This window comes from Ascaphus truei, unplaced genomic scaffold (assembly GCF_040206685.1).
Source record: "Ascaphus truei isolate aAscTru1 unplaced genomic scaffold, aAscTru1.hap1 HAP1_SCAFFOLD_1504, whole genome shotgun sequence".
NCBI classification, from domain to species: Eukaryota; Metazoa; Chordata; class Amphibia; order Anura; family Ascaphidae; genus Ascaphus; species Ascaphus truei.
Window position 1 is genome coordinate 23,811 of NW_027454391.1, and position 14,245 is coordinate 38,055.

At 39.8% G+C, this 14,245-nt stretch overlaps 1 protein-coding gene across 1 annotated transcript in view; it reads left to right on the plus strand.

Moving 5' to 3' along the window:
* Positions 1–14,245, plus strand: part of LOC142476217 (transmembrane channel-like protein 2) — a gene marked incomplete at its 3' end in the record, with an annotated part of 63,308 nt that overhangs the window by 22,268 nt on the left and 26,795 nt on the right. Inside the window, exons 4-6 of the mRNA XM_075581707.1 lie at positions 7,242–7,380; positions 7,464–7,606; positions 11,029–11,119. Of these exons, the coding sequence (XP_075437822.1) occupies positions 7,242–7,380; positions 7,464–7,606; positions 11,029–11,119 (373 nt within the window). The remainder of the gene's footprint in view (positions 1–7,241; positions 7,381–7,463; positions 7,607–11,028; positions 11,120–14,245) is intronic.

The following is a 14,245-nucleotide window of genomic DNA, read 5'->3' on the forward strand; positions in this document are numbered from 1 at the left end:
CCCCCACTACCCACAATAATAAAAAATACACACACCAGCCCCACACTAACTAACTAAATATATATATATATATATATATATATATATATATATATATATATATATATATATATGACCCCAACAACACCTATACCCCCCTAACATACAGTATAGTAATGGGCACAATGACTATTATCCACAAATGGATAATAGTGCAGTTGTCCATTTAAAATACATACACAACAATACATTAAATACATATAGTACTCACCACCCATGTCCGGCTGCCACGATGAAGGCCATCCTCATCTTCATCCTGCCCATGCCCCATCTGCTTCTGCAAAACAGACACAATAATTAAAACATCCAATGTAATGTCCCCTAACCCCTTAATCACCATAGCGGTTATTAACCGCTACAGTCATTAAGGGGTTAACCCACCATCACCTACATACCCTCCCCCATTAACCCCCCCAACCACCCTCACCCACTACCCACAGGGGAGTCCTACCAAATACCCATGGGGCCAATACCCCCTCCCCCAGCACATACAGTACAATAATGTGCCAAATAACTATTATCCACATTAAATACCTTAATAAAATAAATTAAATTCTACTAACCTCATCAATAAGAAGGCTCCGTCGCCAGCATCATCCTTGGGGTCCGTTGCCAAAATAATAAATAGGCAATACATCTCAATTACATTAACATACCAATGAACCCCTTAATCACCTTATCGGGTACTAACCTCAAAGGTAATTAAGGGGTGAAGCCATCCTTCGTGAGTAAGCTGATCAACGGGAGTCAGTGGGGACAAGTAATGGTAAGTTAAATAAAGAAATGTATTTAATGTACAGTAACTGTGTTTTTTTTTGCTTTTTCATGTCTTGATTTTTTTTTATGCATATCATTTCTTGCCACTGTATGTATGTATGTCTAGAGAGATATATACATACAGGGTAAGAAATGATAGTGTTTTTAAAGCTTGATTTTCTGTATTGTAAATGATTGTGGCTATGCTGCTATGCATAGATGTGTGTTAAATGTATTTTATTATTAGAGAGATGTAAGTTTTGGGCTGTATGCTGTACTGTAGGTTATGGAGAGGCTTGCTTTAGTATATTGTAAATGTTGGTGTCCTTTTTAGTATGTTTTGAACTTGTTCTCTGTTACGATAGCTATAGTTATTTGTGTAATTGGTATGGATGGTATTTTAATTGTTTAGGGATGTAATTCATGTGTGTTTATTCATTGATGTTGACTTTATTTGCTGACATAATATAGTTCTTGTGATGTCAGGCTATTTGAGTTGGCTTACTGTATGGTTAACATTGATTTGCAGCGTCTACATGTAGTTTACATGTTATGCTACATGTATACACTGTAAAAGCAATGTTTTAAGTGGCATTTGAGCCTTCAGATTGAATGATTAAATGAGATTTGGTTAGGAAATTGCTTTTTAATTCATTGAGGATGTTATGCATAAGTGGTGTTGCCATTGCAGGATGGCTTCACCCCTTAATTACCTTTGAGGTTAGTACCCGATAAGGTGATTAAGGGGTTCATTGGTATGTTAATGTAATTGAGATGTATTGCCTATTTATTATTTTGGCAACGGACCCCAAGGATGATGCTGGCGACGGAGCCTTCTTATTGATGAGGTTAGTAGAATTTTCTTTATTTTATTAAGGTATTTAATGTGTTTAATAATGGCCAAATAATGTATTATCCCTATGTGGATAATAGTTATTTGGCACATTATTGTACTGTATGTGCTGGGGGAGGGGATATTAGCCCCAAGGGTATTTGGTAGGACTCCCCTGTGGGTAGTGGGTGAGGGTGGTTGGGGGGGTTAGTGGGGGAGGGTATGTGGGTGATGGTGGGTTAACCCCTTAATGACTATAGCGGTTAATAACCGCTATTGTGATTAAGGGGTTAGGGGACATTACATTGGATGTTTTAATTATTGTGTCTGTTTTGCAGAAGCGGATGGGGCATGAGCAGGATGAAGATGAGGATGGCCTTCATCGTGGCAGCCGGACATGGGTGGTGAGTACTATATGTATTTAATGTATTTATTGTTGTTTATGTATCTTACATACACAGGGGGTGTATGTTGTGTATTGCAATGTTTATTGGGGGCAAATGTCCCCAATAAACATGCTATTCTGCCTTAACCCCTTCATTGCCTTAGCGGCTATCCGCTATGGTAATGAATCAGCATTTATGTATTTTTAATAATATTGTGCGGAAGCAGGGGGCCCCCTGAGCTGAACCGCATTAATTTGTGTCTCAGAGACCCCCTGCTTCCCGAATTACAGGCCCCGGTTTGGGGCATCGGTTACAGTGTCACCGCCATATTTATAGCAGGCACGTCGCAAATGGGACGCTATAAAGATGGCAGCGACACTGCCACCCGATGACACATTCCGGGGCCTGTAACTCGGGAAGCAGGGGGTCCCTGGTCCACAAAGTGATGTGGTTCAGCTCGGGGGTCCCCCTGCTCACTGTACAGTATTATTAAATAAATATTAATGCTGCTTCGCTACCGTAGCAGATACCCTGTAAGGTAAGGAACGAGTCTTTATTGATGTGTGTGTTTTACTCATAGTGTAGATGTGCAGAGGGTCTCCGGAGCTGAAGCGTTTTTGTTTTAGGTCCGGGGACACCCTGCTTCCCGAGATACAGGCCCCTTTAGGGGGTGCCGGTATCCCTCTGCTTTGTGTACATGCCGCGGTCACGTGATCGGGACCTTTAAATGCAGAGGGATACCGGCACCTCATAAAGGGGCCTGTATCTCAGGGAGCAGGGGGTCCCCCGACCTGAAACCAATGCGGTTCAACTCCAGAGACCCCCTGCACATGTACACTATGAATAAAAGTTGTTTAAAAATACTTTATTTGTTGCCGATGTTTGCGCTGAGAGAGCAGCTTGTCTCTCTCTGCTGCAAACATCTATTGGCAGACAAGGCCTATCGGAAGGCTTATCGGGAGCCAGCCTGTATCGGCACAGGCTCATCGGCAGCTTTGCTTTCGCAGTGCTTCGGCAGGGATCGGAAGGATTCGGCCCTTACTGAATACTGCGAGGGCAAATCGCCAAAAAAAGGCCGATCCCCCACCTATCCGCCACACTTGGTGAAAAGATTTTATCGGGCCTTACTGCATGAGGCCCATAGTTACATAAGTGAACAGGGTATACATTATATATAAGGCATTGCATCCACAGAATAGCTACTAACAAGTAACAATCAATGGCTAAAATGTCTAGTTTATTTTTTTTATATAGTATTGTAGTTTGTACTGTATTTTATTTTATTGCACTGCATTGTATATTTGAATGGACAAAAGAGCTGTTAGCCGTTCCTGTGTGGTTGTGTTGGTGTAAGAGGGGGTGGGGTAGTTGCCCCGGGGTCAGTGGTTAGGTCTCGCAGAGGCGGTAACCCCTTCATTACCTTAGCGGTGGTAAACCACAACCTTCCTGGGAGGTCCAACCACCCACCCTGGGGCAACAACAAGCTTCACCCACCCCTCTACCATCAACAAACCAGTTTCTGCTACTAAGGTAATGAAGCTGGCTTACATTTTTCTTTTTATTATCTAGGATTGAAGCAGGGGATCTCCGGAGCTGTTATTAATGTGGTTCACTTCCGGAAACCCCCAGATTCAAGCCTATTTAGTAAAAATAAAATGAACTCCATCAGATGCCACCTTTTAGATAGCAAGAAAGAAATTTGCGTGGATAACCCGCGATTTGCATCTCGGAGCTTTGTGAATATCAGTTTCTGGCAAAAAATGCGAGTTCAGGCATTTTGTGAACAACCGCACGGCTTGAAATAGCAAGAGGGCTAACGCTCAGAAAAAAAGCCATTTTGAAGTGATGTTGCCATGTTATCAAAGCTTTGTGAGTAGCTACACATGTAAAATCACTTGAAAAGTGCACTTCACAAGCGTTAAGTCACTTATCAAAGTTTAGTGAATAGGCCCCTTAGTGCGTTTTTGCCATGAGTTTTACCTTCACACCGACGATATATTTATTGCATTGTCATGATATCACAGCTTGCTCGAGGTAGATTTTTCTTTTTCAGAACACAAACAAAAACTAACGTCCTGCTCAACTTGTCTATTTTAGTATATTTTCAAAATATTCCAAAGAACGCTAAACTAGAATACACCGAAGAATGGTGTCTAGTAAATAGGGGCGTTAGTCTCCAAGAAGCCCAATTTATACGCCATCTTGGTACACCAACACGTGTTTCGCTATCGCTCAGGGCAGCTTCATCAGGATGATTACCATATACAGCTAAGCAATAAAGAAAGGTCTGGAAAGTAATCCCATTTAGGATGATCGTGCAAGGGAATGTGAAGATCTCTTCATACATGACTAACGGCTGTCTTAAAACCATTTGCAAAGGTTGTAAGTATTCTATGATACTTAAAACTAAAAGAAATTTGCAATAGCGACCTGCAGCTAGTGAAGATTGATCAGCATATTCTTTGGGGGGACTCAAAGATTATAATATGACATTAGCTGTAACATGCACTAATCATATGACATGATTCCCTGCATACAAAATTGTCTTTCTGCCTAATGTATGTATGAAATGGTTCACCAACACCAGAGAGACATTTCAAATATCTTCAGAGATGCTGTCCAACCATATGTTTTTTTAAATAGGAATGTGCATTTGTTGATTTTTCTATTGACTATAAGTATGTATCACTATTCACGTGAGTTGATCACGATCTCAGTATTATAGAGGTTTAATTTACACTGTTCACATTATTATCATTATAGATATCATGTTAATAATTAGCACATATATATTTGGGGGATCCAGGTATTTCTTAATGAGTCTTACACTTTTTTATGGCCCGTTTTGACTCTTAGAGGCGGGTCTCCATAAAGGTTGCCACTCCTACACTTCACTTGTATATACCAACACATATATATTTTTAGACATATACTCACTTGTTTAGTACATTGTATATTCCTTTAGCACTTCACATTGTATATTTACAGACACGATCTATTATCCATTTATTAGCTATATTGTATGAACATAAACCACCCAAAAGAGTGGGAGACTTTTTGGAATATGGTTTTATTAAATGTACATCATGCACGTAATACTGTACATTAGAATCCATCTGCATCGACAGCTGCATCCCACAAACTTTATTACGTTCCGGATAGTCGATGTTCCACCATCTGAATATCTACAATATAACCCTTAATAATAACTAATGTATTCTGGTATATCCACTGATGTGAATGTTTTAACCTTGATGTGGATTATATAATAAAACTTCATTTTGTTTTCATCCATGTGCATTATTCCTCTGATTGCTGGAGGTATGCAAACCAACCTGGATAATATATTCCCCATATAGAATCAATTAGTAGGAATGTCATATACACCTACTAGAAAATGTAACCATTCATAGTATAGAATGAACAATAGAATGAATCATTGGTGTGATTGGTTCCAGTTACAATGGCATACTTAATTAAGCCAATCACCATAGAGATGACTTGGAATACCTGAGACACTGGCTCACACCCCCTACTCAGGGTATTAATGGCTAGTAGGAGCTAATCACCATCACTCCTCCTACCCTGAAGAAGCGTAGCATCTACGCGAAACGCTCGATCACCGGCGGTTTTAGATGGCGTCATGCTGGTGACATCGGTGGTGGGGACGGCTGTACACGTGTATTAACACGGAAGAAACGGGTTGTATGTCGGCTGATTTCTTTACATGCTTATTCTTTTAGCTATAGTGGTTTATTCTGTAATTTATCAATGTGCAGCTTTTGAATATACTATACCTGCCTTTCTTATCCGTTAGACGCAGATCACCCCTACTCTTAGATACTTTTCTAACTCAGCAACTGTTTACCTTGTGAAGGGGTTAAACTGAAATACATTGTTGCTATACTTGCTATACACTGTGTTTTTTGTGTAGTCACCTATTGAATCCTCACAATAGCATTTGACTACAGGTAGTCCTCGTTATCCAACGTTTCACTTTACAATGAATGGCATATCCAACGTTTTACATTGCAAACCTACGGGCCGTTTTTTGACGCCGGAATGTGTTATCCAACGCTCACCGCCACTGATTAACCTGGGACTCACTTTACAACGGTGTCACTATCCAGCGCTACTTCCAGAACGGATTCCGTTGGATAACCGAGGACTGCCTGTATGAGATACTGTCGCGGCCAAGTTTATTCTAACATTTACCCGGTCTCGGCCGTGACAGATACCGGGCGCGCGCCGCATTCTCCCGCGCCCGCGCCGGAGCCTCGGAGGATCGGTCCTCCGATCGGGGCTTCCCCCTCCCCTCTCCGGGTCCGCCGGGTCCCCCGGAGCCCCCCACCGCCATCCCCCACATTAGGAGCAACCCAGGGCTCCCTCGGGGAGCCCTGGGCACGCGCGCCTTGCGCGCACGCTCCCGATGAAGCGTGACCGCGCATCGATGACGCGCGGCACGCCGAGGGAAAACAATGAAGAAACCGGAACTCCACGTGGCTTGCGGCTCGAGCCGAGTTCAAATAAAGTGTGCCGCCACTGTACACCCTTGCAGGGATAATTCACCTTAATAAATAGTATTTTATTACTAGCATGTGATATGTATCTTATGTTATACCCGAGTTGATAGGGGAATATATTTGTATCAATAATAGGTATATCCTATATCCATTATGACCATCTGTAAGGACATTAACCCCTTCGGTGTTTAACATATAGTTGTTTGGCTTAGGAGGAGCCAGACAATGTGTATAATAGCCATATCTACCACCAATGTTTTAACTATATATATTTTACTCCCTGTATTTACAGTTATTTGATTTGAATTGTATTATTTTTCATTCTCTGCATATGAATGTGATATCTTCTTGGAATCTGTGCCCCCCAAGAGTGCTTAATCAGGGATTCTTTCAAGGATGTTACTTTGTAATATCTGGAATATGTGTGTGTGTGTGTGTGTGTGTGTGTGTGTGTGTGTGTGTGTGTGTGTGTGTGTGTGTGTGTGTGTGTGTGTGTGTGTGTGTGTGTATATGTGTGTGTATATGTGTGTGAATATGTGTGTGTATATGTGTGTGTGTGTGTTTGTATACCTACTTCCCTATGCACCATGGGGGTTTCCTCTAAGAATACATTGTACCTATAAATGGTGAGCGACAGGCAATGTGTATGTATGCAAATCAAACCTGGCTGCTCACTGATTTTATATGTGCATCACTGTTTGACAGCAGAAGTAGTTCCATAGACTTCAATGGAGTCACACTGATAAAATCGGCACTTCTCCATGAAGATGTCATTTTGGTCCAGGAGTTTGATATCTCTGCTGTGCCCTCCCAATATGTACTTGAAAATAAAATATTTTACCAGGTAATAAATATATTGAGATGTACATTTTGACAACAAAAAAAACAGCAATGGAAATGATTTTTATTTTTGTTAGTAATTCTCAGCCTTCATCCTCCTCTTCTGATGAGGAGTCCATAACTGAAGAAGAAATGGTAAAACTAATGGAACAAGTAGAAGAAAAGAAGAAACTGATTTCGACAATAAGGAACAAGTCTTGGCGTATGAAGAAAAAACTGTCAGTATTAAGGTAACACGAAGTCTTCATTGTTTAAGACCAGGGGTGGCCATCCAGTCCTCAAGGGCCACCAACAGGTCAGGTATTAGGGATATCCCTGCTTCAGCACAGGAAGCTAAATCAGTGTCTCAGGCCTTGACTGAGCCACCTGTGCTGAAGCAGGGACATGCTTAAAATCTCACCTGTTGGTGGCCCTTGAGGACTGAAGTCGACTACCCCTGTTTAAGACCAATGGGTTTCAATCTTTAATCCTTTGAGTGCTGGAGGGGCTGTCGCACCAGAGTGTGACCGCAACAGCCCTTAACTCTACAAACAAAAGAGGGGTCCTCCTTCTCTTCCATTTCCCTATACATGAATGCATGGGAACGCAGGACACGATCAAAGCTGAAAAAAGCACTCTTTGGAGCATGACATAGCAACATATGTCATGAGGTCCATTTGGTGCAAGAATCATGATGTAGTCACTATGTCTTGGGGGTACCCAATGGGTTAATAACTTGTGGAATCCTTTGCAAATGCATGGTGACTCTGAGGAACCCTTATACATTTACTGTGAGTTTGTGAAACCGCGACTAATGTATCCTATGTACAGTACATAAAACTACAATTGCTGTAGTAGGGTTCATATTTTCTAATAATAATTTCTATAATTTGTAATATTAAAGTAGAATATTTAATCATTTAATAGCCTTTATGAAATATTAGATTAAAAATATATGGCAAAATATTTAGAAAACCTCATGGTCCCACAGAACTACTATTTTAGACTGTTCCATTTCTGGTATTATTGATGGTTCCAAATAGTAGGCATTTGCTGTAATGGTCATTACAGCTGATCAAATTAGTGATCAAAGTGTGATGGTACTCACATGTGCTTAGTTCCACTCAGTTTTTATTTAGAAACCCAAAGTATCAATACTTTATTTTTTATTTATGGATGTATAAATCTGCTTAATTTAAAAAAAATATGTATTAATGTATTAATCATTGCCAACCAAAGATGTAACATGCATATCGGTGTTGTGCTTGTCTTGTTCTGTATGTATAACTGTTTCATCTGGGACAAAAGGGAGGAAGGGAGTGAGATCCCAAGGACATGCTCCTTTTTTTCCCTGTGAAAAAGATATATACATGATTGTACATAAGTGTTTAGTGACTGCTGTCACAGCAGTGGGGTCTAGTGAGACAATGTTTCAATGTTTGTCGCATGAAAGAGCAAGTGCTCAAGGCCACAAATTGATCATCCTTCATACACTCCATCTCCAACATAACATACTTGAATTGATTAATTGGTCCAATACTGTGGGTCGAAGGGAGGGCTCGAGGACATCATAGTTTTATTTCTTTTATCTTCTGGGAAAAGCGTATACATGAGGAAGGCACATATAGCACTGCAACAGTGTTTTGGGACTGGTGCCATGCATTAGGTGAGAGACTGAGACTTACAAGCCAAGCTGCTACTGCTGCCCATAGCATATCACTACCAGGTTATTGTTACTATTTTGTGGGGCCTAAACAAGCCAGCACTTGTACATACGTACCATCCATATGGCTACAGTGCTTGGCTTGCTCTGTACAGAATATATGTCCTACCTGTTCCATCTCTGATACATCCTTCATGCACTCCATCTGTAATATAACATACAGTACTTGATTTTGATTGAATGACTGCAGTTGTCTCAATCTCAAATTAGTAGTCTCCTTCTCCTGTCTTACTTGAAACATTATCCTTTATGAACTCCGTCTCCAACATAGAATGCTTGATTTGGTTGCATTGTCATATGGTAGTAGTCTCCACCCAGGGCCGACGAGAAAGCGGGGGGGGGGGAGCCCAGTAGAAATTACCGGGGCTCGACAATCTGGAAGAACTATGTTGCATATGTATCATCGGTTGTATCATTATTTGTCACTCTTTGCTGCCGCCCTCCTTCTCCTTCTGAACTGCAGAGTCAAATGACATTGCAAACATCACCAACGTGATGTCACACAGTGTCACATATCCATGGCAATGCGACATCGCAGCATTGCGTTACGATGGCAAAGTGATGCCACGTTGGTGACCGTTCAGAAGGAAAACGAGGGCAGCAGCAAGGCCAGCTAAGTGCGGGGAGAGAAAAGAGCTGCTGGGGGGCCCGACAATGTTTTTCACGGGGGGCCCGAACCCACTCTCAGCAGCCTTGTCTCTATCTCCAAATATTAGTCTCTTTCCCCTGTCTTAACTTACTTGGAACACCATTCTTCACGCACTCGGTCTCTGTGTCCTGTCTCTCTTTTACCTTGTCCTGTTCCGAATAATGGAAAAAGACATAATATTTGTTAGCATGTGTTGCTAACTATATTGTCAATTATATAAATACTTAAATAGAAAGCAAAAAACAGCGTACAAAATTATATATTTTTTCCATCAAATTCAAATGTTTTCCTAAATCCAAAACTAAAACCGTTTGATGAATTTAGGCAAAACCAAAATACGAAAACATTTTAGAACTAAAACCAAACCATGAGGTCAAGTGCACATCTCTATTCAAAGTGAACTCACATATATTTTGTATATACAGTATGTAAACCAAGTAAATGGTATCACCATTGTCACTTGATTGTTATTAAACATAATATTTTAGAAACAATTGGTAATAATTTTATCATGTTTTTTTATGGAAGAAACTTAGTCTGCAACACCCCCACACCCCATTGTATTACAGTATAGTAAATAGATGATGAAAATGAACACAATCTCGATGCAGCATTATACAGTGGTTCACTTTAAGAGGAGTATAAAATCTCCGGATGGCTATTGTAACCAAAGATCTGACATCCAAAGAAGCGTCTTTAGCTGATATCTAGACATGGATCAGGTTAACTGTTTTAATTAAAGACACCTATAATTGGAATTCAGCTATCAGGATTTCACTGAGTTGTAAAACCACTGAAGCCTGCTGTATGGCTGAGACAAAGAACAGAAACCCTGTAGCCTTTTCAGATGTCCTAGAAATTAAATCAAGATGCTATCATTTATTGTGCATGGGGCAGGTAGACCAATGTGTTGGAGGTTGCTGGACTAATTAGTTGCAGTGTCAGCTGGATAAGGCACCATTGTAAACTATTGTATCCTCTAATAACTGCAGTGGCTGCTCGAATTGTGAGATAGACATGGTATAGCAAACAGTGACCCCACAGTTTAAGTTCAGACATTATCCATAAAGATAAAAAAAAATACTTTTTTTTTAAAATGAAGATAAATATGTTTAGTACTGTGTTGCAGTGAGATTGTCTTCAGCAGTTACTGTATGTCTGATGTGATCATTGTTAAGGACTTATTTTATATTGACAAGAAAAGATCTTCTTTTCAAAACAGTACACTGATCAGAAACAATATTGTTTCGCCATAGTACACACAATGTAAATCCTGCATCTGCACCTCTTGTTTTTACTAGGCATGCTCAGCATTTTGTGGAGAAGTTTGAAGGAGCATTGGGAAAGGGAAAAGGAAAGAAATTTTATGCATACAAAATAATGATGTTGAAGGTGAGTAAATACGGGAATATATTGGACTATTAGAGGGTTAAAATATTATTTTGAAAACGTATTATATCTAGAGAAGGTGATGAAATTAATTCTTAAAGAAAGATAGTGACACAAATGCCAGTTTGCCACTCTTTAAAAAAAAAAGTATGTTCTTTTTTTTTTCTCTAAATAGACTAGGCTTCTTTACATTCAATCTGAGGTACAAATAGGAATTAGCAAAAGGATCCCTATTCTAAAGAACTTAAAATGGTATTTTTCTCATGGAATAAAATTAAGGATTTCTGTTACAGAGAAACCAGAAATGCTTCCCAAAAAGCAATTGTGATTTCATTTGCTGTACTGTATATTGATTATGAACCTAAATGTACAAGTCGTGTATATATATTAAAAAAAAATGTGTTTCTTGAACGCACTTTACACAGACACTAATTGGCATGTTATGGAGTGTTTATACAGTCTGCATTATACAGAAATTAGTATATCTTCATTAAGAGGGCACAGTTCCAAAGGTCAGTAGAGTGCAGATACCTGACTTAAAGTGTGAATGGCTCCTCAAACCTACAGTACTCATCCTATGCTGCATACACTTGCCTTGGCAATGGTCGTACCAGTTCTTTACATATGTAAGCAATTTTGCACTACATACATGGTTAAGGATATTCCACCATGTTTTATGATGTGCTTATGCCATGCAAGCTTCATTGAAGTACAGTTCTGTCAAAGTCATGAATAGTCATGTTGGGCAAATAAATCCTTATGCATTAATGTACTTGTTGCAGCAGAAATCATAATATTCACTTGATTTAAAATTAAGATTATTCATAGTTTAATCAATAAATAATTTTGTGATATACAGTAAGTAGGTGAACTCAATGGATAGCATTTATTCGTTCAGGTTTGTTTGGGGGTATTGTTGTATCTCTATCACTAAGCTGTGGCTCACATATGTTGGGTTGGCATTGGAACTCATAGAACACAGGGGAAGGCACATCCCATTGAAACATTATTATTTGTCAGTGGGACCTACAAATTACTTTCCCTAGACTTTTAATAAACGCTTTCACTCCCGGCCTTTGGAAACAAATGTTTATTGCATTATTTAGAGAGGGAGTTGTGAGAAACAATCATTTTAAGAGGTTGCTAATCTAAATATGCAGAGCACAAAAAAAGTACAAATGTTCAAGGATTAAAAGCTTAATGAGAAATCTATTTATTTGTATTTTCTTCCACTGACAATGTAGTATTGTAGGAAATACTGCAACGGTCACTGTTTATATTCTATATGCAAGGAGGGGCATAAAGACACTAAAGTCATGAGTGATCACATTGTAAACGATCAGAAATCAATATTGTGGTAAATTCACAGAACTGCATTGGTTCATTTGTACTGAATCATTAAATTAACATGTATTTGGAAGTGAAGTCGTTATCCGTGCAGCCGTGAGCTCTTCCTTTACTTCCGATTATGTGGGCTGGTTATTTCTGCTCAGTTACTTAAGACAATTCAGCAATGACTGATTGGAAGAACAATCTATGAAGGGGAATAACACAACATTGATTGCATTAGAATACTTAATAAACACATTTAACTATTGCCACCCAGTAGCAATAACATCTGAAAGCTCAGTTATAACGTATATATTAGTGGCACTTTATTTTTTAGAAGTGAAGATAAAGGAAACTACACCACAGAATCAATCAGCCTTTATGTAAAGAAGAAGTTTTAATTACAGTACATACACAAGAGAGAAAAGGTGATTCCAATAATGTGCACTAATAATTTACTATATTAATTCATTTATACCAAATTCCTTTTAGTTGGGTAAATAAAATGTCCGGTAAAAGAGCACTACCATACACAATGTCATGTAAGGTGTTATTAATTAACAGCACTAAACCCCCAGCAGCCTATTCTTTCCCATAATCAATATGTAAGGTGATCTAGCCAAAGTGTGTTGTGCATAAGGGGGCAGATCCTCAAAGCTCCATTATTGACTTAACGAGATGTTAACTTCATTTAACATCTCGTTAAGTGGTAACGGGGATCTTCAAAGCTCACTAATGATGCGTTAAGTGCTGTTTTCAGCCGTAACAAGCCCTTGCGTTACTATAAGGGACATTAATCTTAATGATATGCAAAAGAGGTGTTCCCTCTAAGAACGCATATACACAGAGCTCCGTTATACATAATGCAGGGATTTAATGTTACGTTAGTTAGGTCATAGCTAAAGATGGCGTTACTCATATCCAAACCCTGTAATAATGAACAACTAGAAATATGTCCCCTTAGTTAGGGAGCTCCCATCTAATGGATAGTCTGTGCGAATAGGAGCAGACCTAAGTTTCTTTGTTGCTCCAATTCACCTGGCCAGTACGTTTAATGCTTTAAAAAAATGGTGTACTATGCCTTGCTGAATTGGGAGATACTTAAGTGCAGCCTCACCACCTACACCTATTTGTGTTCTGTCTGGATGCATTTGGTACTATAGTGAAGCAGTGCGCAAACTGAGGGGCGAGCCCCCTTGAGGGGGCGCAAGATTATTTAGGGGGGCGCAGTCGGCGTGCGCGAAACCTGGTGTGCACAGACCAGCAGACGCTGTGCGCGGAAGGCGAAAAAGCAGTTCGCGGGCGGCCAAGAAGCTGTGCACGGGCGGGCAGCCGAAGAAGATGTGCGCAGACAACCAAACATGATAGTGCAGGTGGTGGCCACGTGATGGTGTGTGTGCACGCGCGGGGGCTTTTGAGGTACGGGGGAGAAGCACGCCCCAGCGCTGTGATGTCAAACGCCCCTCCTTCCGGTGTCTGCCCAACAATAGCGCTGTGATGTTTCCTTCTCTTGCACTACGATACTCACTGTATCCTCCGATTGCTAAAGTCTTTGCCTACTACCTTGTAATGTTTCTTATCTATTACTGTTACCATTCACTATGCCTTAATTAACATGTATTTATCTTAGTATTCCCTTATTCTTCTATATATGTATAAATATATCCCTTATTCCACTTATCTAAATGTCTATATATTGAGTATAATTCTCTATCCTAACTTTCTGTGTACCTAGCCTAACCGCCTACAGAATATACTTAACTTCTATCTGTCTATTTACCCTATTTATTGATTAACTAT